The following is a 25356-nucleotide window of genomic DNA, read 5'->3' as shown; positions in this document are numbered from 1 at the left end:
TCTGTTACTTATTCTTTCATTCGAAGTTGGTTTTAAACTCTGCTCAGACAAATAGGTCTGCAGTTACCTGGACCATGATATTTCTCCTTTCTTAAAATTTAGGTCACCAACTATATAGCTTTTTTAACTCCTGATCTCACCAATTTTAGCTACTGCCTTCTTTTTTCTGTCAGTTTTCCTCTAACCCCTCTTCCAGACATGGCAATAACCAGGGCTAGGTTCAAATTTTTTGGCTTTATACCTCATTTACTAATTTAGCTTGAGCCCTCAACCAGAAACTGGGAAAATAAATTTAACTGGGTTTTCTAATGTGAACAAACTTCCCCCCTTGCAAGGAAATGTTAAACTAAAACAGATTATTACAAGGGAAAAGAGGAGCAAACATACAAGTTAAGAAAACTTAACTGTTAAACATTAACTATAATGCAAAACAGATCAGTCACACGCAAACTAACCAAGGGAGCTACCACCTAGCCCAGCCAGTTGGGAAGGGAGACTTGCCCAGGGCTGCCATCCAGGGAAAAACTAAGCCAACCAAGATAGCCAGTGCTGGTTAGGGAGGCACACCTTAGAGGCCCCATTGCTCATCACTGCTAGGGATTGCCACACTGCTCCAAGGGCTCAGCCATCTATGCTAGCCGAAGCGGCACGTGCTGGGTAGGAAGGCCTGCACCACAGCTGCTACCACTCTGAGGCTGGGGAGTACTCCTAGACTGCAATGCATGCTAGGGAGCACTGACTGCTCGGGCCACTGCCTCCTGGAGTCTTTGCTGCTCCTCCACACTGCAGAGTTGCTGCCTCCAGGGGTCTCCACCATGCTTCTGTGGTGCCCAGCCATTAGGCCTGTGCGAGTAGGCAGCTATTTGATCCGACTTCGGATCCGGCTGTTTCAGATGCCAGCAATCCAATCCAGAGCTCCAGACCGGGTTCCCACTTTGATCCGACTGAAGCAGCTCCAAAGCTTCGGAGCCGCCTTGGAGATCCAGCCATGGGGTATAATGGGGAATCAATTAAATATCTATAACTTTGTTTTTTTTGTGTCCAATTTGGATGAAACCTGCAGGGGTTATGGACCCTGCTGAGATCATGAAGACTGACAAGTTTCAAGAAGATCAGTGCAGGGGTTCAGGGGGAACTGCACCCCAAATTCTTAAAAGCAAAACTCATGTCACATGTTACAATACAGGGGGGTGAAAACTACAGGGGTTGGTGGCCCCTGCTGAGGCCATGAAGCCTGCCAAGTTTCAAGAAGATCGGTTCAGGGGCTTGGGGGGAAACTGCACCTCAAGCTGCTGACAGGCAAAACTCATGACATAGATGACCCTGCCTGCGTTAAGGCACAGCAGGATGAAAACTGCAGGGATGGTGGCCCCTGCTTAGGCCACGAAGCCTGCCAGCTGTCAAGGAGATAGGTGCAGGGGGGTTCTGGGGCCCCCCATCCATGGAAGCATGATGGGCCCGTGGTGGCCTGGGCACCTCCATCCAGGAGAATGTGATGGGCCCATGGGGCCCTGCACCTCTAGCTGCTGACAGGCAAAACTCTTGACATGGGTACTTGTGCAACTATCTCTGTCTTGGGGCAGTTGACTGGCTGTATTGATTATTTCCTCTCCTTAGTCTGTGGTTTTGTAGGTGTTAATCCTTGCTAATTAACTCATTAATGCCTAATTAACACCTACAAAACCACAGACTAAGGAGAGGAAATAATCAATACAGACAATCAACTGCCCCAAGACAGAGACAGTCAGTTGCACAAGCACCCATGTCATGAGTTTTGCCTGTCAGCAGCCAGAGGTGCAGGGCCCCAGAACCCAGAACCCCCCTGCACCGATCTCCTCGACAGCTGGCAGGCTTCTTGGCTGCAGCAGGGGCTAGCAGGCCTGCAGCTTTCACCCTGCTGTGCCTTAACACACACAGTGTCACCCATGTCACGAGTTTTGCCTGTCAGCAGCTTGAGGCGCACTTCCCCCCAAACCCCTGCACTGATCTCCTTGAAACTTGGCAGGCTTCATAGCCTCAGCAGGGGCCAGCACCCCTGCAGTTTTCACCCCCCTATAGTGTGCAACACATACACGTGACATGAGTTTTGCTTTCAAGAATTTGGGGTGCAGTTTCCCCTGAACCCCTGCACTGATCTTTTATAAACTTGTCAGGCTTCGTGCTTTCCACAGAGGCTACCACCCCTGCAAGTTTCATCCAAATCAGACAAAAAACAACAAAGTTACAGAAATTTCATTGATTCCCCATTATACACTATGGCGGGATCTCCAAGGTGGCTCTGAAGCTTTTCTCAAGAGGTTCAGAAGCTCCGAACCGCTTCAGAAAGCCTAAAGAAGCCAGTGCTTCAATCCAGACATGCTGCTTCGGACACCAAAGCATCCAAAGCTTCTCCAGATCCAAAGCACAGTCTGAAGCCTGGCACAGCCCTACCAGCAATTCCTCCTCCCATCCTCTTCAAAACGCTATGCAACTCCAACTGTTTTAGACCCTGCCCTGTCAGTGGTAGATTCAGGGTTTGTTGAGCTCTTTTAACTATAGTGTGTCTAAGGCCTTCACCTAAATCCACTATACAGTCAGTCCTGTGATCAGAAATGCCTTTATTTCAAGGAGCCAATTGAAGCCATTCAAGGAACAATTGCCTGGAATCTCATCATTCTTCTCCCTCGTGCTTTGTCTTACAGCTGAGGGCCACCCCACTGCAGACCTCTGCACAGCTCACAGTGAGGGCTGAACTTTCAGTGACCTTTGCATAATTTTGCACTACCATGCAAACTTCTACAAACTTCACAGATTTGAAAGGGAGTGGCTGGATTTTGGGAGGGACTGGCCAGATTTTGCCTATCCAGAACTAACAGTTCATCATAGTTGTTGGGGATACATAGTTGCCTACAAACTTCAGATTTGAAAGGGAGAACTAGTGGACACAAAACCTGGTCTGTCTGTCATTTACAAAGGTACACTTTAATCTCAAACAATAATAAGACCACAAACAGCAAAAACAGTTGCGAGTAGCCCCTCAAACCAGAATGTGAATGAAGGTATGCAGATGAAGAACAAAAGTTACATTGTAGAACATAACCACAGTCAAATATGCAGGACACAGTCATGGTTACATTCCTGTCCTCTAGGGTTTGTTTATCTATAGGTATTTTTTGTTTTTTAAATCTGATTTTCATCTGCCTCTGTGTTAAAACCAGCAGTGGAGATTACATAACTCTTTCTCCACACTTTCCTCCATTTCTTGAAGTTCTTCCTATCAGCCACACCAGCTTCAGATGGCATGATGACTATAGAGCTATTTACCCTGGATTTTGATTCATAGTAAAGTTATGCCATAGAAAGAAGGGGACATAACCTTCCCCTCTATGCGGCATTGGTCAGGCCACAGGTGGAGTACTGAATCCAGTTTTGGGCACCGCTCTTCAAGAAGGATGTGGACAACCTTGAGAGGGTCCAGAGGAGGGCCACTCATATGATTAGGGGCCTGCAGGTAAGGCCCTATGAAGAGAGACTGAGGGCCCTGGATCTCTTCAGCCTCTGCAAGAGAAGGCTGAGAGGTGATCTTGTGGCTGTTTACAAATTCATTGCAGGGGGCAGCAAGAAATCAGAGATGCTCTGTTTACCAGGGCACCCCTTAGAATAACCAGGAACAATGGCCACAAACTGACAGAAAACAGATTTAGACTGGACATCAGGAAGAACTTCTTTATGGTAAGGGTGGCCAGAATCTGGAATGGGCTTCCAAGGAGGTGGTGCTCTCCCCTACCCTGGGGGTCTTCAAGAGGAAACCGGACAAGCACCTGGCTGGAGTCATATGACCCCAGCGGTCTTTTCTGCCCAGGACAGGGGGTCAGATTCAATGATCTACTGAGGTCCCTTCCGACCCTGACAACTATGAAACTATGAAACCTGCTCTATCAAGCTTGTTGCTGTCAGTAGGTACTAATATCACACCTAGCCACCAGATGGCAGGGAAGCCAGTTTTAGTTGAACTAACACAGAGGTAGACAATGATTTGGATTGGCAGGCCACTTAATGAGTTTTGGTGACCTGTCAAGGGCCACACCTCTCTGTGTCCCCCCCACCCTGTCCCTCCCTCCCAGGGCTGTGACCCGCCTGCCATTTTAACATACTCCACCACCAGCCCTGTGACCAGCATCCACCTGCCTGCAGCCTTAGTGCCCCCCCCCACCCTCCCCCAGTCCAGACCTGGCAGATGCCTGCTGCATCAATAGCTGCCCCAAAAGCGACCAACAGCTTCTGGGCCAGGGCTTCAGGCAAAGCGAGGGGAAGGGAAGAGGTGTGTTACAGCTGCACATGGGTTCAGGCTGGTAGCAGCTTCAGCCCAGAGAAAGAGAAAGAGCACCCAGCACTCCAGAAGCAGCCCTGGGCAGGTGCCTGCCAGATCCATTCACCTGCCCACAGAACAGATCCAATCAGTTGGCAGGCTGGATCTGGCCCATGGGCCATATTTTTGCCTACCCTTGAACTAGCAGCTCATTAGTTGTGGATAGCAGTCCCTCAATAAAATACAATCATGACAGTCTTCCAGTAAATAGGGAAGTCATAGATGAGTCAGGATATGACTAAAGAGTCTGGTTTGAGGTCCACATGTTTGACTGCAGATGTGGCAAATAGTTCCTGGAGAAAGGAGTAGATCCTGGTGATGCCGGCTCACAGCTCTTCCCCTTTGTCTCTCACATCTATCTGCCTCCATAGCAAAGTGAGTTTGCAGGAATGATTGATGCCTAATTGTACATCATGGTGCCAGTGCGGACTTTTCAGTGTTTGAGTCGCACTACTATTGTTGTTAATATTACATTTCTTCAGGTTGGCCTTCAAAGCATGAAGGATTTGTGGCTCCTGAGCCTGGGGAGGGGGGCATGGTGACTGACCGCAGATGGCGGCAGGAGTGTTGGTGGCAGAGATGTGGTTGTGGTCTGGTCGCTGGCGTGGCACATGCCTTTCTTGACCAAGGTGGCACCAGTCACCCATGAGTGTGGATCCCAGGATGGCTGGAATAGGAGCCTTGTGGAATGGATACCTGCCCCAACAGCTCTGGGACTGAGCTGCACACAGTGCCTGATCCAGCCAGTCCAGGACCCATGCCTGCAAGCACAATATGCAGATTGGGTGCCAAACTAGCTGGAGCAGGCTGTGTGTGTGGCACACATCCCAAAGCAATCACTCCTTGTGGTGCAGACTGGCTGGGGCAGCAACTATGTGCAGTACAACTTCTACTCCAGCCAGACTTCACTACATCTGGTGCCTGTTTCAGCCATTCCAGGATCCACAAAGCATGCAGTGTGGGTCCCAGACCAGCTGGAGCAGCTGCTGGATCAGGTATGCTGCAGGAGGGGACGGGCAAAGGGGCCTGTGGGCCAGATCTGAACCACAGACTGCCCTGTGCCACAGGTGCGTGCCGTGCCCCATATGGATCTAATCTGGTACTCAAGTGAAGTTCATCCATCAAGGAGAGGCCTCTTTCTATGAATGACTTTCAGCGAGTGGACATTCCTAAAGCGTCTTCATAGCATGAGCCCTTGAGCTAGCTCTTCAATTTTATAAGCTCTGAGAACCAGAAAGAAATCTACTGAAGATCCCCTGAGCCTCCATTCCTCTAAGCATCTTCTGGAGCTTGGCATCTTTGATCCACTCCAGCAGGAATCAGGCAGTGTCATATGTAGAGGCATAAAAAAGAATCTGTGGATTTTCCCCTGTTCCCATGAGGACCCTTTTCTGCCCTACGTTTTTCTTTGTAAGTGAAAAATGGCTCTTAGGGTAGAAAGATTTTATTGGCACTCATTCAAGAACTTGTGTTAACAATAGATATATTGAAATCGCTGGTATATTCATCATTTGAAAACATAAATAAGGTCCAGGTGACTGTGCTAAACTATACCAACTCCCAACTTAAACCCCCCAAAAGGAGGGGTGGAGGAGTAGGTAAGGAGAAGTAAGGCCAGGAGCTGAGCTCTGGCAAAGCTTGAAGGCAAAATGCATTGTAGGTATGGAGCAAGAGTAGGTTTATTTACAAGATGGATAAACACGAAGTATGTGTGTTGTTGTTCTGTGTGTGCTTGTGTGTACATTAACACATGCAAACCAGCCTAATGTGTAACATATACAAAAAACACTTAAAACAAGAAAACAAAAACAGTCCATGATGCAAAACTACTGCTAGACATTGGGAGCGTAAATGTACTGCACAGGAAGCGTGTTCAGTGAGCATGCATTTTTGTGCAAGGAGGGCCTCATTCAAAGCCTGAGGCAGCCAGTGGGAATTCTTCCATTGACTTCCATGGGCTTTGTACCAGACCCTGATAACGGCAGTCCTGTTCATCCAATAGGCAAATTCATCAGTTATGGATGGAACCTAGCCTTATGCCACATATGTCTTCACAGGAAATGAGGAAGGAAACTAGCAGAAGCCCCAGCAGACCACAGCAAATCTTCAGTTAAAATGTGAAACACTTAAAGGGATTTGTTACACATTAATTTTAGATGGCTAAGGTCTAGTTTGGGTGGTGGAAGGCCAGGGCTAATGGTGCTTAGCCCCTCCCCCCACCCAAACTAATTTTGCAGTGGCCAGCAACAGCAGCAGCACCACAGTGCTGCCATCCTGAAGTGCCTGGTGCCACTCGGCACCACTGCAATGCCACACCGCTGCAGCGCAGCACCCAGCACCACCGCCGCATACAGCACCAGCATGCACTGGCCCTGCAACGGCACTCACCCCTCACAGATAATATTTCCTCCAGCTGCTACCAACTAAGGGGCTTCTTAGCCCCGGACTGCCCACTCATCAAGATGTGTAAACTAGTTTTAAGCACCCTTTAGACTTTTTAAAGTTACACCACTCCATGGTAGGTTTCACTCTGATTTATGTTAGCCAGCTCACATTCCATGACTCCCCAGAGATGGGCTGCCCAAGTTTCAGTCCTCCAGCATCCCAGGGTGCAGTGTCCTCTCCCTTCCTGTTCTATGTGGACAACTCACAACTGTAGCTCTTAGTCAGGCCCATGCTCACCATCCCTCTAGTGGCAAGTCACAGCTCTGCAGGTTGGGGACAGTCAGAGAAGGGTTTTAGCCTGAACATGCAACTACTCGAAACATTGATCAACATTTGAGAAGCTTAAAATCTGCAATGTGTAACAAGGCCCAAACGCTTACCAGGCTTATCCATACCAAATAAGGGCCTTCTTGCAAGGCTTCCTCAGGGGGTCAGACAATGATCTGTTGAGGTCCCTTCCGACCCTAGCATCTATGAATCTAATAAGCATCTGCACACTGAAAACAATAGGGTTGAGAATATATTTTATATAATACAATACTCATATGGACATGGGGCCAATATCAGTGTTGGGAAATAATTACTAAAGAGCTCATGTTCTTTATTTCAGCCCCAGACTGATAAAGGTTTTAGGCATGTTCTTATATCCAAATACAGACAGTCACTGAAGTTTAAAGGACTTAAAGCAGGTATTTAAATGCTTTGTTGAACTGAGGCTAGAGGGAAGATTTAGAAAAATGTTTCACTCCCCCAAATAATAAACAATTTGTACCAGATTGCTCACTTAAGCATTTCTGATCCTAAAATTATCTCTGCCCTGTTCCAGATTCTTATGCCTTCTACTGAGGAACCAGAGCTGCTGGAAAAAAGCTACAAAAATATTTTTTATAATGACAAAGGTGCAATTTTTTCCAATTTTTCCACAGTCATAGGAAATGAGAAAACTCTCTCTCAGATACTGAAGATGGCCCCATTGCTTGAATACTAGAATACTTCAGAATCGTTAATGTGCTTATACTATTTGAGTTACACTTGCAACTCAGGAAAGGTTAGTGTGAATGTGTGTCCTGTAGAGCTAGAGAATATAACAACTGTATGTCTTATAGCTAAAGTTTGTCCAACTGGTAAAGCTGGTAAAGAAATGGAAAATTTCTGCCCAAGAGATGGAGGTGGGAACCTTTGCTTTGAAGGTGATTTTTTTCTGGCTATTTTGAGCAGAAAAAAAGTGATCCTGTGGTCCAATGCAGACAGGTGCTAACCCAGTGCCGTAACTAGGGGGGAAAGATAGGGGCAACCACCTTGGGCAACAACTTGGGGAGAAGGGAGTTAAAAAAACAGCTGTAGCTAGCAGCTGCATATTTGCATTTACATTTATGAACTAGAAGTCACTGCTTCCACCTTGCCCTGGGTGCCTGGCTGTGTCCCTACACTGCTGCGCTAACCTGTAATTTGAAAGACCTAGAACTAGTTCCTGCCTTGTTCTCTACTATGAGCCCTGATTGCTTGTTCCAGTGTGATACTTATGGTATGTCTACTGCCTTGATAACATGCCCAGGTGCACTACCATGAAATACGTTCTTCCTGTCCCTTCATGTGCCTCATGCTCCCAATCTCCAAATACAATGCAGCTGCTTTCTGGTGTGTCCCTGAGCCTGCATGCACTACATTGAAGACTGTAAGCCCTAGCACAGCATTGAGCCGCATGCTCAGGGTTGATCTGAGGTGGCTACACTGCATAATTGCTGGGGTTCAGCATCTGTAGAGCAGGAGCAAGTGGGTGGGGACAGCTTCCCAGAAGCACCCATGGGAATGCGCTCTGTGCCTCCATTCCCACCCCATACCATAGGATAAGAGCACTTCTCCTCACAGGTATGCATGAGGGGAATATATTAAAGACAGTGAAATCATCTGGGACTGGGATGGTGGGGGTCATGTAAGTACTACAAATAAAAGCTTTGAAATCAAAATGGCTTGAATTCTAATACAAAATAAAATGCACACCAGTCGAATAAACATGGTAGTGATTCCACCTGTGTCTGCATCACAGCAGCATTCATCACCATTTGAGTGCTATGTGTTTTATGGAGCATCAATTTATTACTTGACATTTCTAGTTTGCATTCATCTAACTTCTGCACACATGTATTTTTGCTCTGCCAGTTAAATTACTATAAGATAACATCATACATTATTGAATATATATCTCAATTATAGTATCAAAGTCTCAAACCCTCACATTCTATTCACCATGAGCAGGGAGAGGTAGTTAGCCATATTAGTGTGAAGTCAGGCAGAAGGCAGGTAGAGATGCATCTTATAGACTAACTAAATAAGATAGAGAATGCATGCACACAAACTTTTGTGAACTTGAGTTCACTTCATTGGATGCTGTGAAAAGACATCATGGGCACTCAGAAGATGCACAGTTTGGTCATTTATGATATTTTGGTAATACCTGCACCTACTGCAGAATGCCCTGCTAAGCAGCATAAAGTCATACAGGTTATCATTTTATAGCTTACCAATACAGCATTGTGTGGTTCTGTGCTGGATCAGCCTCTGATTTGATGTGTGGAGGCCAAATCACTTCACTGCAACACATGAACGTGTGCCCCCAGCAGCTGGGGGGGCATGGCAGTGGCAGGAGCGCTGTGGCGGTAAGTGGGAGCTCCCACAGATACTGCTGGTTGTGGAGGGCAAGCAGAGCGGGGGGGGGGGAGGGGGTGGTGAGTGGTGACCGCCCGCAGGTGCTGCCTTTTTGTAGGGGGTACACTGCCACACTTGGGGGGGGGGGGTGCACGTGCACCTGCATGCGCCCCCTAGGCATCACCCCTGCTGCAACGTGTCTCAGTTTCTCAAGATAGTAATACTGATTGGCCCCACAGTGCATCATGAATTATTCCTGGATATTCATAAAGCTCCTAAAAGCTCTAGGATGGGGTTTTCAAGAGTGTTCAATATTCCTTTATTAGAAGTTAATGTGAGTTTTTCCAGTAACTTCAAGGGAAGTAGATGAGTATCATTCACTTTTGAGAAAAACCATCTTGCTTTGTTGCATAGGCAACTGGAAGGGGGAGCATGGGTGGGGGGGGAGAGGGGGCATGTGCCCCCCCGACAGGGCCGTCCCCACTGCCAACGGCATCTGTGGGCGCCCACCAATGGCATCTGCAAGTGTCTGTCACCTCCACTTGCCCCACTAACGGCGTCAGGAGGCACCAGTTGCCCATGCTGTGTTGTTTAAGATACCCCAAATTGTAAAGGGCTAAGAGTCATGCTGAGGGGGATTAGGGAATAAAGCAGCTGTCTTAGCTTCCATTTTATCTCTCTTTTTTAGACTAGCACAAGATTCTTTCCATTGGTATATAGTCCATGGCATGTCTATATTTCCTTTGCCTGCAGTCTGGTTAACTTAATGACATGTACCTTTAAAACTGTAAAGAACACCTTTTACTGACATATCATGCAGGCTGCTATAAAAGTCCCAAACGTGATGAGAGCTGAACAATGAGCTTTAGACAAGAACTGTAAATCATAGAATACTGTTGTTTATTCTCTTTGTAAGACACCCTGGCTTTGCTATCACAAAAAGGATCTGTTCCTGCTCCCACTGAAGTTAGGGACAACTAATGGGCTTCTGTAGAAGCAGGATCAGGCTGAATATGAACACACAGTTTAGAACACAACCTAAATATTGAGATTTCAGTGACTGGAAAACTTGTCATTCTCAATAAAAAATTCACCATGAGCACTGGATAAGGACAGATTTACTATGACAAAGAAGTCATTACACACACACACACACGCGCGCGCGCGCTCACTCATATACTTTAACACTGGTAAAAATATTACTGTATTTTCTTGCATATGGCAAAATCAGCACTTAATATATGCACCCCAATTTTTAGGGAAAGGTGTGTATACTCAAGAAAATATGGTATTATAAGTAGAGGTAAATAATGTATGCTACACTGATTGGTTGCATTGATCTAAACTAGGAATTTTTTATATTTTAAATAAGGGTGTGATTTTAAACCTGCTTAGTTAAATTGATGCCAGCCCATCTTATTTCCATTTAAACCAAAATTATATAAATTTGGTTTATGTTGATTTGGGATCAGATTAGCCTAAACTGAAATAAATCATTTCTATACTACACTAAATATCCACATGGGAGTTTGCTCTCTTTTAACTATATCAGTTTAAAAAGCAATTTAATTAACTAGATGCAACTTCTGAATATAGATAAGATCTACCTCCCCATCTGTCCCAATTCCTCCTAAATGTGCATATCTTCTATGAAAAAGCTTGGGTACAACCTAGCAAGAGAAGCATGTGCCATGAAATTCCCCATGTGGTTTTGTGATGGAACCTTTATGTGATCAAACCCCAGCATGTTACAGGAGTAACTGGATTGCATGCCCACTCTAGGTTAGAAGTTCCTTGAGATTAGTCTCCTCCAGGCCAGTGCCCAACTTGGCACCAGGATCCTGAACTCAGGAACTTCTCTTGCATTTTGGAGAGTGCCTTACGCACTGAATTAGAAGCATGATCCACTTCCAGAATGACATTTTGTCTTCCTAAGACTTTGAGAATTAATCATTTACCCAAGTTCCAAGTTGACAGCAAACAAGCATGGGACAGCAGCCAAGCCTTGCTACTGCCGTTGCATAAATAGTGTGTGCGCACTATGGTGAGGGGGTTGTTGTCATATGAATTCTGCATGCTGGCATCTGTAACTATGTGGCAGCAGACTCATGGATCATTTACTGGGCCACCAGAGCGGGAGCTATAAGTTTTGGGTGCTCATCTCAGATCTACTATGAGCATGTTGTTCAGATTGGTGCTGCACATCTTGGTTTCCCTGGCCAGAAAATGGGGAGAACAACCCTGACCTACTTTGAGATCCACAAACGAAACCTGCTGTATGAGAACTTAGGCATTTTTCAGGCTGAACAATTTGCAAAGTGGGTGAAAGCCCACAGCAGCCTTGGAGGTGGGAGTCACTTTCTCTTGTTGAGTATCCCTTACCATTCTGTAGTCTCACAGCAATAAATAACTTCTAATGTATCTTACAGCCAGGAATATAAGGATGCAAGGATGGCTGGTACATGTCTAAGGGAACATGAACCTTCCTCAACAATTTGTATTTTGGCTTTAAGAGACTTTGCATGCCGCCTTTCCATCACTGCCCAGGATACACGATGTACATGCAGCATTAACAACATTCTACAATTGCCATCGTTTTCTTTAGCCTGCAGTTGCTAGTAGTCCCCTAATACTGTCATATACACTAATTACACAAGGGAGAGTGCAGTACTCACCTGCCGTTCTTGGTCACGATCATCTCATTAGTGACTTCCCGGAATCTCTGCCAGAGTGCGGCATCTTCTAAGACCACCTGGAGCTGTTTCTCAGTGGGATCCCCTTTGTCTCTCCCAGCCTGGAGTTCGTTCTCCACAACATTGAGGAGCCTGGAGACTGTGCAGTCACTAGGCTTCTTACACCCCAAATCAGCCATGGTGACTTTACTGTCATTAACTTCAGGTGGCTAAAAAAAATAAAATAAACCCAAAACAAAATGAAAAAAACCCCCAAACACAAAGAAAACCAAAAAAAAAAAAAAACAACAAAAAAAAACCACCAAAAAAAACCAAACCACCAATAAAATCCACAAACCTAAGCAAAATTAAACCCCAAGCCAATTAATTAGCTACAAGCTAACAACTCTGCTCTCCTTGTTCGTTTTCCACCGACTTGTTCTTCAGCCCTTAGAAGTCACAATGGGACAGTGACACCAGTGTGTTAAGGTTTACATACACATGTACATACAAAAAGAGGGCTATCTTCTAATTACTTGTCAGGTCAGGTGGGTGGCAACCTGATTACGCAATTGGCTGCCTCAAAAGAAGAGTCCTCCATCCAAATTAGCAGGCTTTTATCTTTTTTCCAATCTGAAGTGGGTCTAATTGTTCTGCTTGAGAACCAGGTTTCCATTAATGAAAAAATATTTCATTTCCAGACTGAAACAATGCATGGAAATTGCATTCATGCTGATGTGAATGCCCGCTGAAGGCAGGGAGCAAGCAGGCAACAGTCAAGGCTGTTACAGAAAAATGCTTGTGTTATATTTTTGTTATAAACACAGAACTGCCTGTCCCACTCTTCCGGATTCTTAAAATAAAGTAATAATAAAAGGTCCTCGTGCACTTTGATCTAGATCAGAGATGTTCAAACTGGTGGCCCTGTGGGCCAGATGAGTGGTGTGGGGTTGGTCTGTGGGCCAGATCCAGTGCATAGGCCTGACCAAAAGCACACGGGGTCAGGACCAAATCTGGCACACAACCCCATACTGTACATGCTGGATTGGGCCTGCAGCCCCCTCTCAGACTCTACATGTGCCGATTGGGCCTGCTGCCCTGCCCAGCGCACACTGGATTGGGGCCTCCAAACCAGCCCCAGCCCACCAACCCATGCACCAGATTGGGTCAGCCAACCCCATCCCTACCCTCATGCATGCTGGATCAGCCCCCCCCATGTGCATCCAATGTGCACATTGGAACAGGCCCATTGCCCTGCCCTTATCTCCATGGGTACCAGCTAGATCCTATGCATGGGGCCATTTCATCTGGCTCCCGGGGCTTCGAAATTTGGTGGTAGGGAAGCAGTTTCAGTGTTAATTGCCCCATGGGCTGGATGACATGCTTGCCCATGGGCCAAGGGTTGATCACCTCAGGTCTAGAGTAAGGAAGATTTAGGTGTCCTAATGCTATTTTAGGTGCCTCTTTAGGTGTCCTAATGCCTCATTATGTGCCTAGGTCTCAGAAAACCCCTCTCTCACCCTGTAGGCACAAAACTCACTCAACACCAAAGTCAAGTCCCTTACATCTAAATTTCTGCTGACAACATGCCTAAATCCTAACAGCATTGAGTAGTTCATGGCTAAGCATCACTGAGCACATCTTAACAAGACGCTTGGTACACAAAAGACTAATGCTACTGCGTATTAGCGCAGCTGGCAAAAAACTGGGCTAATGCACATTAAGCATCACACAAATTGCATTCATCTGTGCTAATGCACAGTAGCACCAGTTAGGGTATTTTTAGTCCCTGTTATTACAGGTGCTGAACTTAATGCGCCATAATTACAGTGCATTAATGAATATGTAGGCACGCCCACTGAGACTCACAAAAATAGGTTCCCACAGGTAAGGTAGGTGGGTAGATTCCTATCTAGCAAGCTTGATCAGACCACATCTCACCCTGCACAGAGCCGAGCCAGGACAAGGAACCCCTTTTCTTACTTAACAGCATCTGCTTGGAATCTGTAGGATTTAGCTTGAGACCTTTCTGCCACTGAGGCTTTGACACCACCTCTTCCCACCTTTCTGAGGAACTAGGGAACCATCCACCAGGCTGTGGGGTCTCCTGGGTGGGGCTCTCTGTCCTTCTTGTAGACTAGACTGTAAGTGCTAAACACCTAAGCATTTTCAGGACTTCAAGCTGCTCCACTTAAAAAATACCTAAACATTCATTTGAGGAGAGAAGGACTGTACAGCTTAGTGTTTAAAACAGTCACCTGAAGAGGAGAGCTTGGATCCAGTGCCTGGCTTGCTCCAGTGAATATTCAAGTGTTTTATACAAAGTGAGCAGGAGGAGATAAAAGCACCTCACCCTAGCATAGCTTGGTAATTAGGACACTCATGGAAAAAAATAGGTTTGGAACTCCTCTGGAAGAAGCCCTCAAAAGGCAGGGTAGATATGCACTTTTATAGACTAGGTAAATGAGGGAGAGAGAGACAGAGAGAACGCACAAGCTTTCATGGGCTGAAGATCACTTCATCAGATGCTGTGAAAAGGACATACAAAAAGGAGAGGATAGGAAAGAGAAAAAATTAGAATACAAAAGACAAGGGCAGAGAGAGAGAGAGAGAGAGAGAGGGGAGAAAGGGGGGATGGAGGCAGGCTAGGAGAGTCAAGCAAACAAGCAGTAAACCCATAGGAACAAAGGGGTCACAAAATTAATCCAGGTAAATGAAAATGAATCTGTAGTCCCTGTTTAAACCTTACTTAACATAGTCCAGTTTGTAGATGATTTCTTGTTTGTCCATTCACTGTTCCAACTGGTTTTTAATTTTTTACTTGCCCGAGACCAGCAATCCTGAGGCCAGTGATGGAGTGTCCAGGGAGTTTGAAGTCTTTTACCAAAGGCTTTTATGTCTTTCTGCACCCTTAACCTGGTCTGTAGTGGCAAATGCTGTAACCAGAGCTACTGGGTGAAAGGCATGTTCTACGTGGAATCCAAACACACCTACTGAATTAGGCCTCACAGCAAAAGAGTAAGGGAATGACCCTTCTGTGAATCCAAGTAGGGTTCTAGGCCTGTGTATACTGAACTGCTGCTACTATACGTGTGCCTGCATAGCTGCACCAGCACAGCCCCCTCTTGGAGATGCAGCATATGCTGGTGGACTAGATTTTTCTGTTAGCATCATTAGACTGCCTCCCCAGATGACAACAGCTAAAAGCTAGCAGAAACCTTTTGCTGTCAGCATACCTTTGTGCAGACTGGGGACATTACTGTCCTAGGTATGTCAGCTAAAAGGGGCTATGTTCTTTCCATATCCCTAAATAATATTGGTATGGTGACAAAACTTTGTAGTGGAGGCCTACTGTATGTGCCGAATACTGCAATGCCATCAGGAGTTAGGCACTGAAGGCATTTAGGGGCCTTCAGGGTTAGGCAAGGGTTTGGATGAATATCAGTGGCATCTACATTTGGAACGTAGGTACCTAAATAGGCCATCAGGCATCTACATCCCCTTTATGACTTTAGCCTTTACCATATGAAAAATGTCAAAGTGGTGTAAACAAGATCTATAGCACAGATATGGGATAAAACGCCAATTGTGGTTTATTTTTGAAAAATAGTCTGATATTTTTTGGGTCGCTCAAAAAATAACTTGACTGAGAACATTATAGCTGTTTTATTTGATAGCCTTTAATGGGCTTTTATACCTATGATTCTTTCTGAGAAGCTGGAAGGCTGTATTTTTTGAGTTACTCCATCATGAGGGATAAATTTATGCCGTAGATGAACAGAAGTCTGGCACGCTTTTTAAGAGCCCATCAGACCCTATGGTGCACTTTCCAAAGTGCATCAGTCCTTGCATGCTAACAGCTTGATTAGTACACTACCCTCAAGGAAAAAAGATCAGATCCTACATCCCTTGATGGTGATGAAAAGCCTGCCAATACTCCCACTGACTGCAGTAAAGCCACAGCACTAGATTCCAGCTCCCAGAACAGCAGACCTCCTTGTTATTAGGAAGCTAATTGCTCAGGAGATTCAAAGTTATGAATCCTACCAGCAGCAGTACCTCAGCCACATGCTTAGCGTAAAATTTCTACAGCAGTAGTTCTACAAGGCACTTTGATAGAAAAAAGGTACAAGATTTGATTTTCAGAGATACTGACTCCCCATAATTGCTGTTGATTTTTACTGGAATGGTAGCTGCTTAAAAGCTCTGGAAGCCAGACCCAATCTCCCCATCTTGTGCTTTGCTTCACTTCAAAATACAAAAACAAGTGACAATAACCCATAGTAGTAGAAAGGTAGTGATGTAGAAAAATGGGAGGGGAGACTTTTGGGGAAACTGTTGGTGAACTCCGGGGACAATCATTTGCTCGTCACAAGTTCATCAAGGACTTGATTACTGGCTCACAGACTTCTTGTTAATCACACTGAAAAAGTTATTGAGGAGTTTGGGGGGGGGGGGGGAGAAAGAGGATGATGCTGGGGGTTTAAGCAGCTTTCTTTAGTACATCATTTTAAAAGTTAGCAGTGTGGCAGGACAAAAGTACTTTGCAGCACTGACACAAAGGCCAATATTTTTTTAAATGAGTGGTTCAAAACCAGTACTTAAGCTTAGATGTAAGCAGACTGGTTTCTAGAAGTGTTCAGACTGTAAGGGTACAGTAGCTTAATTTCTATTGTGGAGCTTTTTTGGAAGCCTAACACTGAATCTAGCTGCCAAACTTTTAAATCACCATCTTTGAAAGTTTTAGAGGGAAAAGTTCTTTGGAGTCATGGTTCTTGATGTTCGCACTAAGGTAGCAAAGTATGTCCCAGTTTGTAAAGAGCGTAAAACAACAAGGTGTATACTTCCCTACTCATTTCCTTCCAGCGCAGATATGAGTGAAGAAAATGTAAACATCAATGTTGTCACTGCTTTATTGCAAATCAAAGCACAAGAGAAGAGAAGCATCAAGCTATAAAGTTCTAGCCCAGCATGCATGAAAATATGGGGTACATCTCCATGGAAGCTATTTAAGGACTGGCTATAAGCAGGGAGATGAAAGATGTATATTTATATATATAGGGCTTTAACACCCAAAGCAAAGTTTATGGGTAGCAGTAGCCATGGGTTTTACCTCATAAAGCACAAGGCTCAACACTGAAGTTTAGGAAACACTGCATGAGAAGAGCATGGGATTTTTCTTCAGATCTGATTTTCTGCATCTGTTCTTCCTATATAAATTTATTGTATGAACACCTGCTTCCACAGCATGCAAGAGAGGAGTGCAACAGTCAACCTGATTGGGGCAGAGCAAAACTGGGAAAGAATTTCATTGCTAGAATTAAGGAGGATGTAAATTACTTTCCTCTTAAAACCCCTTGCCAGCAGTTAATCCCCTAAAAAAAAAAAAAAAAAAACAACTTTGGCACTGAGATGGACCATTTCATATCCTAGCCTAGTGGAGAGACTTAATTCTTAAGGGCAAATTTGGAACCAAGTCTGTTCCACCTCTGAGTATCGTAGATAAGAAGAATGCTTTCACATCTGTTGAAAAGATAGGCCAGTTGGTTTCTGGATGTGGGGGCACAAGGGCTCAAATATAGGAATCCAGACTCAGGGAGTGCCTCACACCCAGTGCATAGTATAGAGTTGTGCTGAGCCAACTATTTTAGATTTGACAGAAAAGTGAACAATGAATAAGATTTCATACATCCTCACAAAAGTAGCCTGGATACGTTCAGGATGTGAATTCTCTCCTTAAAAGTATGCATCTCAGATGCAAATCCAACTCATTTTTCCCCATTCCTTTTATCTTTAAGTCCTAGATTACATATAACCTTGAACAGAATGCATTAGCATCTATATAGCTTAGGCCACCAAATAAAATAAGATGCATGCAGGAAATCAGATAGACAGAGTAAGAGTCAGGGATGTCTGTACTTCATTAATTTTTCATTTCCACGCTTAAAAAAAAGACTTGCTTTTAGGTTCCCTGTTTTCTGAAGTCATTCCCTCTCCTCTACTCCTATTTCCTCTAACTGATTTTTTTTTTTTTTTTTGTTTGCCAGATATCTGTATACTTACCAAGATTTTTATATCAGTTTTACCTACCTTCAAAGGCACAGAAGGGAGAATTTGTCTCTTCTACAAACATTAGAACAGAGGCATAAAGAGGCTCAGGTCAGAGGGAGTCAGAGCTGGCTGTAGGAGTTTCTAGCTCCTAGACCTACTCTCAGATTTATGCTGGTGTCTGGAAAATGAAATGCTACCCCTAAGTCTGGTATTTGTTCCAGTATGAATCTGCATTGGTAGACAGACACACAAAGCTAGGAACAGCCTTTAAAACTTAAAATTGGTCCATCCCATAGTCTCCATGGAGTTGCAGAGTAGGGGACAGCACCAGGACTAATGTTTATATGCTTTTAGCATTTACGGTCTGCAAACATTTCAGTGAATGGTTTTACTAGCCAGGACATTTGGGAAAGCAGTACATATTCACATAGAAATTAAGTTTTGAATTCTTTGCACTGAACTTGATTTTGGAAATTCCTCATTCAAGTAGGAACTAATGACTTGTGATTGGCAACCAGATCAGCAGAAAATACAAGCATCAGACACTGCCACAAATCAGCACACACAACATTCAAGGCAGAATTATTTATTTGGTGAACAATTTTGAATTAATACACTTTGCAAGGAAATCAGGGAAAATGGCAGAGAGGAAAATGCCTAAACCCAAGATTATAAATTATCTGGGTATTAAGGAGAATGCTCACCTAAGAATTGATTGGATTATTAGTTATTTTACTGTCCGATTAAATTCAAACCCCATACCTTCTGGCCAACAGCTGCTGAGACACCACAGAAAAAAAAAAAAAGCAATTAAAATGGCCTGTTCTGCACCTGACACTGGATAGCTGTTTTTTGTCTTCAGACCCACGCCGGCAAAAAGGCAGCCAGCCCTTCTTGATCCAATGAAATCCACAAGAGTAGGACTCAATCTTTCCACCTCCCCAGAACCCATTGAACTGCTTGAATGAGTAACCTTCTCTGAACATTCAGTCCCAGCAGCCAAAGGAAACTTAACCTCGCTCATCAAAACATTCTCAGGAAATCAAACACCCACCTTGTGCTGAGGCTTAATTAAAAGAGAACAAAAGGACAGCTGCTCTTATCAGTGCTTTTAATCATGGATCTGGCACTTTAGGAGATTATTGAACTATAAGAGATTTAGGAAAGATTAGCTTTTTCATTACTACTGGGGATAAAACAGCAGTTCCAATCCAGTGCTGACCACACATGTTTCTACTGGCCATGAAGACTTCTGCTGTTAGTACCAGACTGAAATTTCAACAGAGAGAAGCCCAGGCAGCAGGAAAACGGCCCTATGCATTTCTGTTCTGGAGGATTTTTTTTTTTTTTTTAAAAAACACTGAAAATTGAACTGATGAAATTAGGATGATAGCTTTAAATCATGATCAGATTCCCCCACCCCACCTTTTCCTCCATCTCCGAGCCCTTCACAACTATACATTAACTTCTACAGGTCATCACTGGTCCATTTTTATAGTTGGAAACTAGAGAAGCAGGGAGGTTGGATCTGCTTGGACTACACACACTCTCCCTCTCTGGCTGTTCCCCAGCAGTAAAGCCAAAAGATGAGATATTTCACACTAGGGAAGCAATAGTTCATATATCCAGACTAAAGTATTAAGTCAAACCACTTAAACCGGAGGTGCCATAAATATGCTTAAGTGGCTTGATTTTTCAGAGGAACCAAGTCCCCCCCCCCAAATCAATTAAAGGCAAATAAGAGCTGTGGAGAGGGCATCTATGAAAAGCAAAACAACCAAACCAACATATTTTGTCTCTTTCCCTACTTCCTTTGCACTGACTTGGAGGCTCTGGGGGCAGGAAAAGGAAAGGAAAAGGAAGCTGGGAGACCCACCACCCACACAAGAGTCAAGCCCTGTTTAAATATAAAATGCAAATGAATGGATGGAGTAATTTAAGATCACCAGTGTTTCTCCTATAAGTAAGGGGGCTAGAGCCTGAAAAGAAAGATCAGGTGGCCACTTAATCAGTTTTGGAGGAAAAGACTTCCTCTTCTTAAAGACCCAAAGCAAAATCAGAATTGCATCCTTTGCTCAAGCCATTTTGGTTTAATGATGCAAACACCTGACTAGAGACAACCAAACCAAAACAGACCTAGAGGTATCCTCCATGCAGGTTTAAGTTATGCTCTGAATGTTGAGGTCCTGTTTTAAACCATATACATAGGGTCAGACCACTGATCCCACACTAACTAGTATGGGAGATAAACAACAACCAGGGACCTTTTCTCTGAACCATGATCTTGATGAATCAAGCTTGCACTTTGCTTCTAAAGAACAAGTAGTAATTAGTCATTGAAACACTTACCTAGGGATGTAGACAATTTAGAGACAGGAAATTAGAATATGAATACTGCCCATCTTTCTTACAAAGCTAAGCTGTAGCTCAATTAGTTGCTGTTATGGGTTTCCTACCAAAAATATCTTGGAGAAGGTAAATGGCTTGGCATTCTGAACTAGATGATCAGAACTGTTTTTTTCATAAAATATTAACTAAGGAATGTTACATGAAGATGTTAGGGTTTTTCCTTTATGGCTGAAAGAGTGCTTGAAGACAGCAGAGATTGTCAAAGTTTTCCATCTGAAAGGCATTTTCCAGTTACTTTTTCACTTTCTGTAAACAAGTACCAGAAACTTTTTTGGAAAAAAAGTTTTGAATTTTGCTAGATAAAAACTAGTTTTTGATGCAAAAAATAATTTGTTTTCTTGCCCCTTAGTAGCCTGATAAATGCCTGGGAGCCCAGGTTTCCCAGCCCTTTAATCAGTCCACTAAGTATACTATGCCCAGAGCCAGGACTACAAGGCCTTCAGAGCTCCTGGCCCATAGAAGAGCCAGACTCCTAAACAAAGGCTTCCACAAATCTGAGGAAATCTTGAAAAGTTTTTCCTCAAGTGAGAGAGTGGTAGATTGCCCATTTTAGGACTAAATTTATTTTTTTGTTTCATTTCAAGATTTCCTCTGGAATCAGAATTCTAGTTTGCAGCCAACTCAAAGCCATCTTCAAGGGACTGGATCAAGAATGCAGAATGATTGCTTCCAAAAAGAAGCCACCATAGTGCATGACCGTCTTCAACCTCACTGTAATGAGTTGTCCATTACTCACTTTATTTTCCTGAGCATCTTTGCCTCACAGGAAACACCATAAACATAAGCCAGCAATCAGCAAACAAAGACAGTCAATCCAGGGGTAACTCACACCTCAGAGCCAAACAGTGACTCTGGGTCTGTGCTACTTCCTCAGCACCGCTCTTCCCTCTCCATCTCTTCAGCAAGTTCCCTGGCTTGCTGCTTCAGCCTCTAGCTTTGCAGTTCTTTTTCCCCTCAAACTTTCTGGTCTTTTCCCAGATCATAGACAAGCCCCCAACCCAGTGTTACAGCCATCTCCCTTTCTCTACTCCACCAGCTCCTTTTCCTGGAAGCCTTTTAACTTCCTTTGGGCCAGCCAATTATCCTCATCAGCTGGTCCAGACCTCCAGGTAAGTCTGTAATTACTTTCCTGAGGCAGGCAGCCTATTACATTCACTTTCTCTCAGAGATAAAGATATGCATTTCCTATGTGTGTTTCATAACATTATAAATAAATCCAAACAGAACATTGAACATCTCCACATTGAAAACAACAGAAGAATAAGCCCAGAACAAGTGTTACGTGCCTAGAAAGCTACTGGTAAGTACTCTGATAAGAGCAAGGACTGCAAATAAAAAAAAAAAGTACTTGTCCATTCTACATAAATTAACAACATTGCAAGCACCACCAGAGAAAATAATTACAGAGAAAATAGGTTGTTTTGTTGTGTGGTTTGTTTTTTTTTTTTTCAAATTTGGATCTAGATACTTGGCTAAGATCAGAGAAAGTGTCAGCGGTGGAATTAGAACACAGTTATCTTCGATTCTAAATAATTTATTCAAGCTATAATACTTCACTTGACTTCACTCATTTCATAAGAAGCAGGAACTTGCCTACCAACATTGAAATAAGAAGCCCTTTTATCTTGTTCTATTAAGTGATCCATGTAAAAATAAGTATCACCTGCAAACTTCACTCTTTTATTTCAATAAAGAAAACAACTTATTTAGTGCAGTATCAACTTTATTGAAAAAAAAAATGTTCACATGTCTTAGGATATAAACCTATTACAGAACAGTAAGAGCTTTTAAGAAGGAAAAGACCTGTCTGCCAAATGATTATACCCAGGAAAAAAGAGCAACCAGGATGTATATACAAGGCAGCATAGGAGCCAACAGAAGCTGTTTACAATACAAAACACTTGTTGGAGTGGAAAATTTCACCAAAAATAATTGGTTTTCATTTTACAAAAATATCACTCAGTTGGTAAACTTTTAAAAATGTTTTGTCACATTTTAAATGAGGCACAAGATTTTCTCTCCGTTTCAAAATACATAAAGTCAAAAAAATTACTGAAAAGTTTTGCGAGCCTACAGTACTAGGAGGTGGTGACCCTAAAAGCAGGCACTGACATGATGAAGATTACAAAACTGGATGAAAACCATTTTCAGAAAAAAGTTACAATAAATTGTTTCAGTCTGTTATATCACATAAAAGAAAAATGCAGTCTTATCACACAACACAGCTGGCCAAAATGTTCCCTATAAGTTTATACTTCTATTTATACCCATCTTTTTTATTCTGAGAATGTTGGACCAGGGAAAACTGCATGTCATGCAACCCACAGGACAATTCCTATCTCTATTCCATGGGAGCATCTGCAATCTATGCAAATTTGATATAATCCTAATTCCATGAACCAATCCTTGCTGTATTCCCTAGGAATACCTGTAGACCTCTACTGCCTGTGGTCCGAAAGTGTTTTGCACAAGATTTATCAGCAGTTAGGACTTACTGCAGGATACAAAAACATGCTACTTTGGGTTTTAAAAAACCTGTTATAAAAACACATTTGGAAAGATTCATCATCACAGTAAGAAAGTCTCAGGTAGTACAATATTCAAAGTATGCTTCATCATGTCATTATAGCAAGGTTTTACTCTGAAAAGGCCATTCACATTGGGCTTATATGTTTAGGGTGTTCCAGTAACTTCAGAATAGATGTAGTTTCTTTACAAAAGATGGTCCTCTTAGCTCTGATGAAACAAAATAAGCTTCTAAACAAAGCACTTAAGGCCTTTTTTGGTTAAAAAAAGTTACATTAAACAAGTGTTGCGACAACCACAAGACAAAAATCAGCTGGCCTGGTGACCTGAACTGAAATCTTCTAAAAGCACTTAGGGAGTTGAGTAGCCAAACTCACGGAGATAAGCACCCATACACATCTCTGAAAATGCCAGCCCTTGTGGTTATATGCTCCATGCAAATGGGTAGAGGTTTGAGAAAATAAAGAGAGCATTTCTTTCTAGAAAAGTCTGAAAAAGGTGGCGGCAGAAGCTGCTCATTTTCTACGGAGTCCTTACAGGTTGTCTACTCTGCAGTAACAGTCACATAAGGGACTTTCACACAAGGAGGGAACATTAAAGATTTCCACACATTCAGAACACACCTACCAAAACAGACAGGAGGCAGTTTGCTTTTACAGACAAAATCCTGCCTTTCTGGTACAATCCAACCAAGGTGGAATGTGGTCTAGTGTCCAGTTTCATTATTTTTTTTATAACTATGGTGTTAAATTAACAGATTGAATGAGATGTGTGTACAAGGCAGGTAGAATACAGCAGCTAATGCAATAAGCAGGTGTAAAGAGAAGATAAGTCAATTCCAAGAATGCAGGATTGCAACATATTTCACTAACAAGGCAGGAGTTCAAAATGACAGCAATCCAGGCAATGCTATTAGTAACCAAGTAGAAGCCTGGGTGTATGTCAGATTGGAAAGAGTCTAGATAGAGTATTCCTTCCCTATTAGACCTGTATTACAAAAGTAAGATTAAATTAATGGAAATGGTGCATCTCCTCCCACAGCCACCACTCCACCCCTTTTAGTAAAGGGACCCGAATGCAATATTAAATCCAGTTTAGTAAACCCTACATGTGTAGCTTATTGACTCAAAAGCTTCAGAGGTAGAGTTCTACAGTTAAAAGTAGTCAGTTTGTGGATTTGCAATCCAGAGGAACACTTGTATAATCTGCATGCTGGCAATGAATCACTTAAAAGCTTCACATACCAAGTGTTCTCTGTATAACCTGCTGTTATCAGAACAATTGGGTCCCAGGCTCGATCCAGGAAACACACAGATACAAGAGTTATATCCAGGGTACACGATTAAGGCTTGGTTCTTGCATTCCCAATCTGGCTGGAAAGTATTTAGGTTCACAGGCAGAGCTTTCCAGTGCAATTACTAGCCCTAGCAAAGGGGGTGAATTGTCAAGGAATGAGTTGATCTGAAGTACAGGAGTAAGAAAATCCAGCAGTCAGCACTGCAGAATTCACTGTTGAATGGTCTAGAGCAACAATGACCCTGGTTAATAACACTTTTGGGAAGGAAGCTTGTATTACTTAGTGGGGAGCTTTTCCCAAATCCACATTGAGAAGCCAATGTTAAACAAAAAAAGGCATGAGAGAAGCATTAAGAGGCATATCCTCCGGTTGCTTCTTACAAAACTATTCTGTAAAGACCAGGGTAGGATCCTTTGGTAGGAAGTGGCCTGGGAACTGAACCGAGTCTCCCCTACATGGAGGAAGAGAGAGGTAAAGTGACTTGTTTTAGTTCAGGCAGCAAGTTGGGAGAAATAAAAGAAGGTATCTACCTCCCTACCCTTTGCTCTAACTTCTGTTGAGCTGCCTTAGAGACATTAGCAGTCAAAAAGCCTTATTTAGAAAAATGCAGGCGTCTCAAAGTCATGCTAGCAGAGAAGTCAGATGAATGATGCTCAGAACAAGTGTTGTGTTTGGGAGAGACTGGTAAGGCTTTCTGTACAAGTGTAAAGTTTTACTTTAAATGCTAACCAAAAAACCCCAAAAGACAACTGCTTAGCTATCCTGGGTCACTAGCTGTCTGCAACCATAGAAGAGGGAGATCGTTACATCCAAAAGGAGACCGCTATATTCTAACAATGATAAGAACGGTCAGTCTATGGCTTCAGCCACTTCAAGAATAGCAATGTGCAATGAAGTTAAAGAAGTCTGTGTCCCTTGTCTGCCCCTACTTCCAAATCACCCGCTTGTGGAGTGGATGTACC

General features: G+C 43.5%; 1 protein-coding gene across 3 annotated transcripts in view; it reads right to left on the bottom strand.

Annotated features, from left to right (window-relative positions):
* The window catches only part of TBX19 (T-box transcription factor 19), a 48747-nt gene extending 27363 nt beyond the window's left edge, over positions 1-21384 (bottom strand). For 2 of the 3 annotated variants that reach the window (XM_059720451.1, XM_059720452.1), the window contains exons 1-2: positions 21308-21384; positions 12115-12341 (exon numbers count right to left, since the gene is read on the bottom strand). In XM_059720451.1, the coding sequence (XP_059576434.1) occupies positions 12115-12311 (197 nt within the window). In that variant the 5' untranslated portion in view covers positions 12312-12341; positions 21308-21384. The remainder of the gene's footprint in view (positions 1-12114; positions 12342-21307) is intronic. The other variant, XM_059720453.1, reaches the window with a different exon arrangement.
* Positions 21385-25356: the final 3972 nt, after the last annotated feature.

Source organism: Alligator mississippiensis, chromosome 1 (assembly GCF_030867095.1).
Source record: "Alligator mississippiensis isolate rAllMis1 chromosome 1, rAllMis1, whole genome shotgun sequence".
NCBI classification, from domain to species: domain Eukaryota; kingdom Metazoa; phylum Chordata; order Crocodylia; family Alligatoridae; genus Alligator; species Alligator mississippiensis.
Note: the sequence above shows the minus strand (reverse complement) of the source record. Positions and strands in the feature narration are given on the sequence as shown.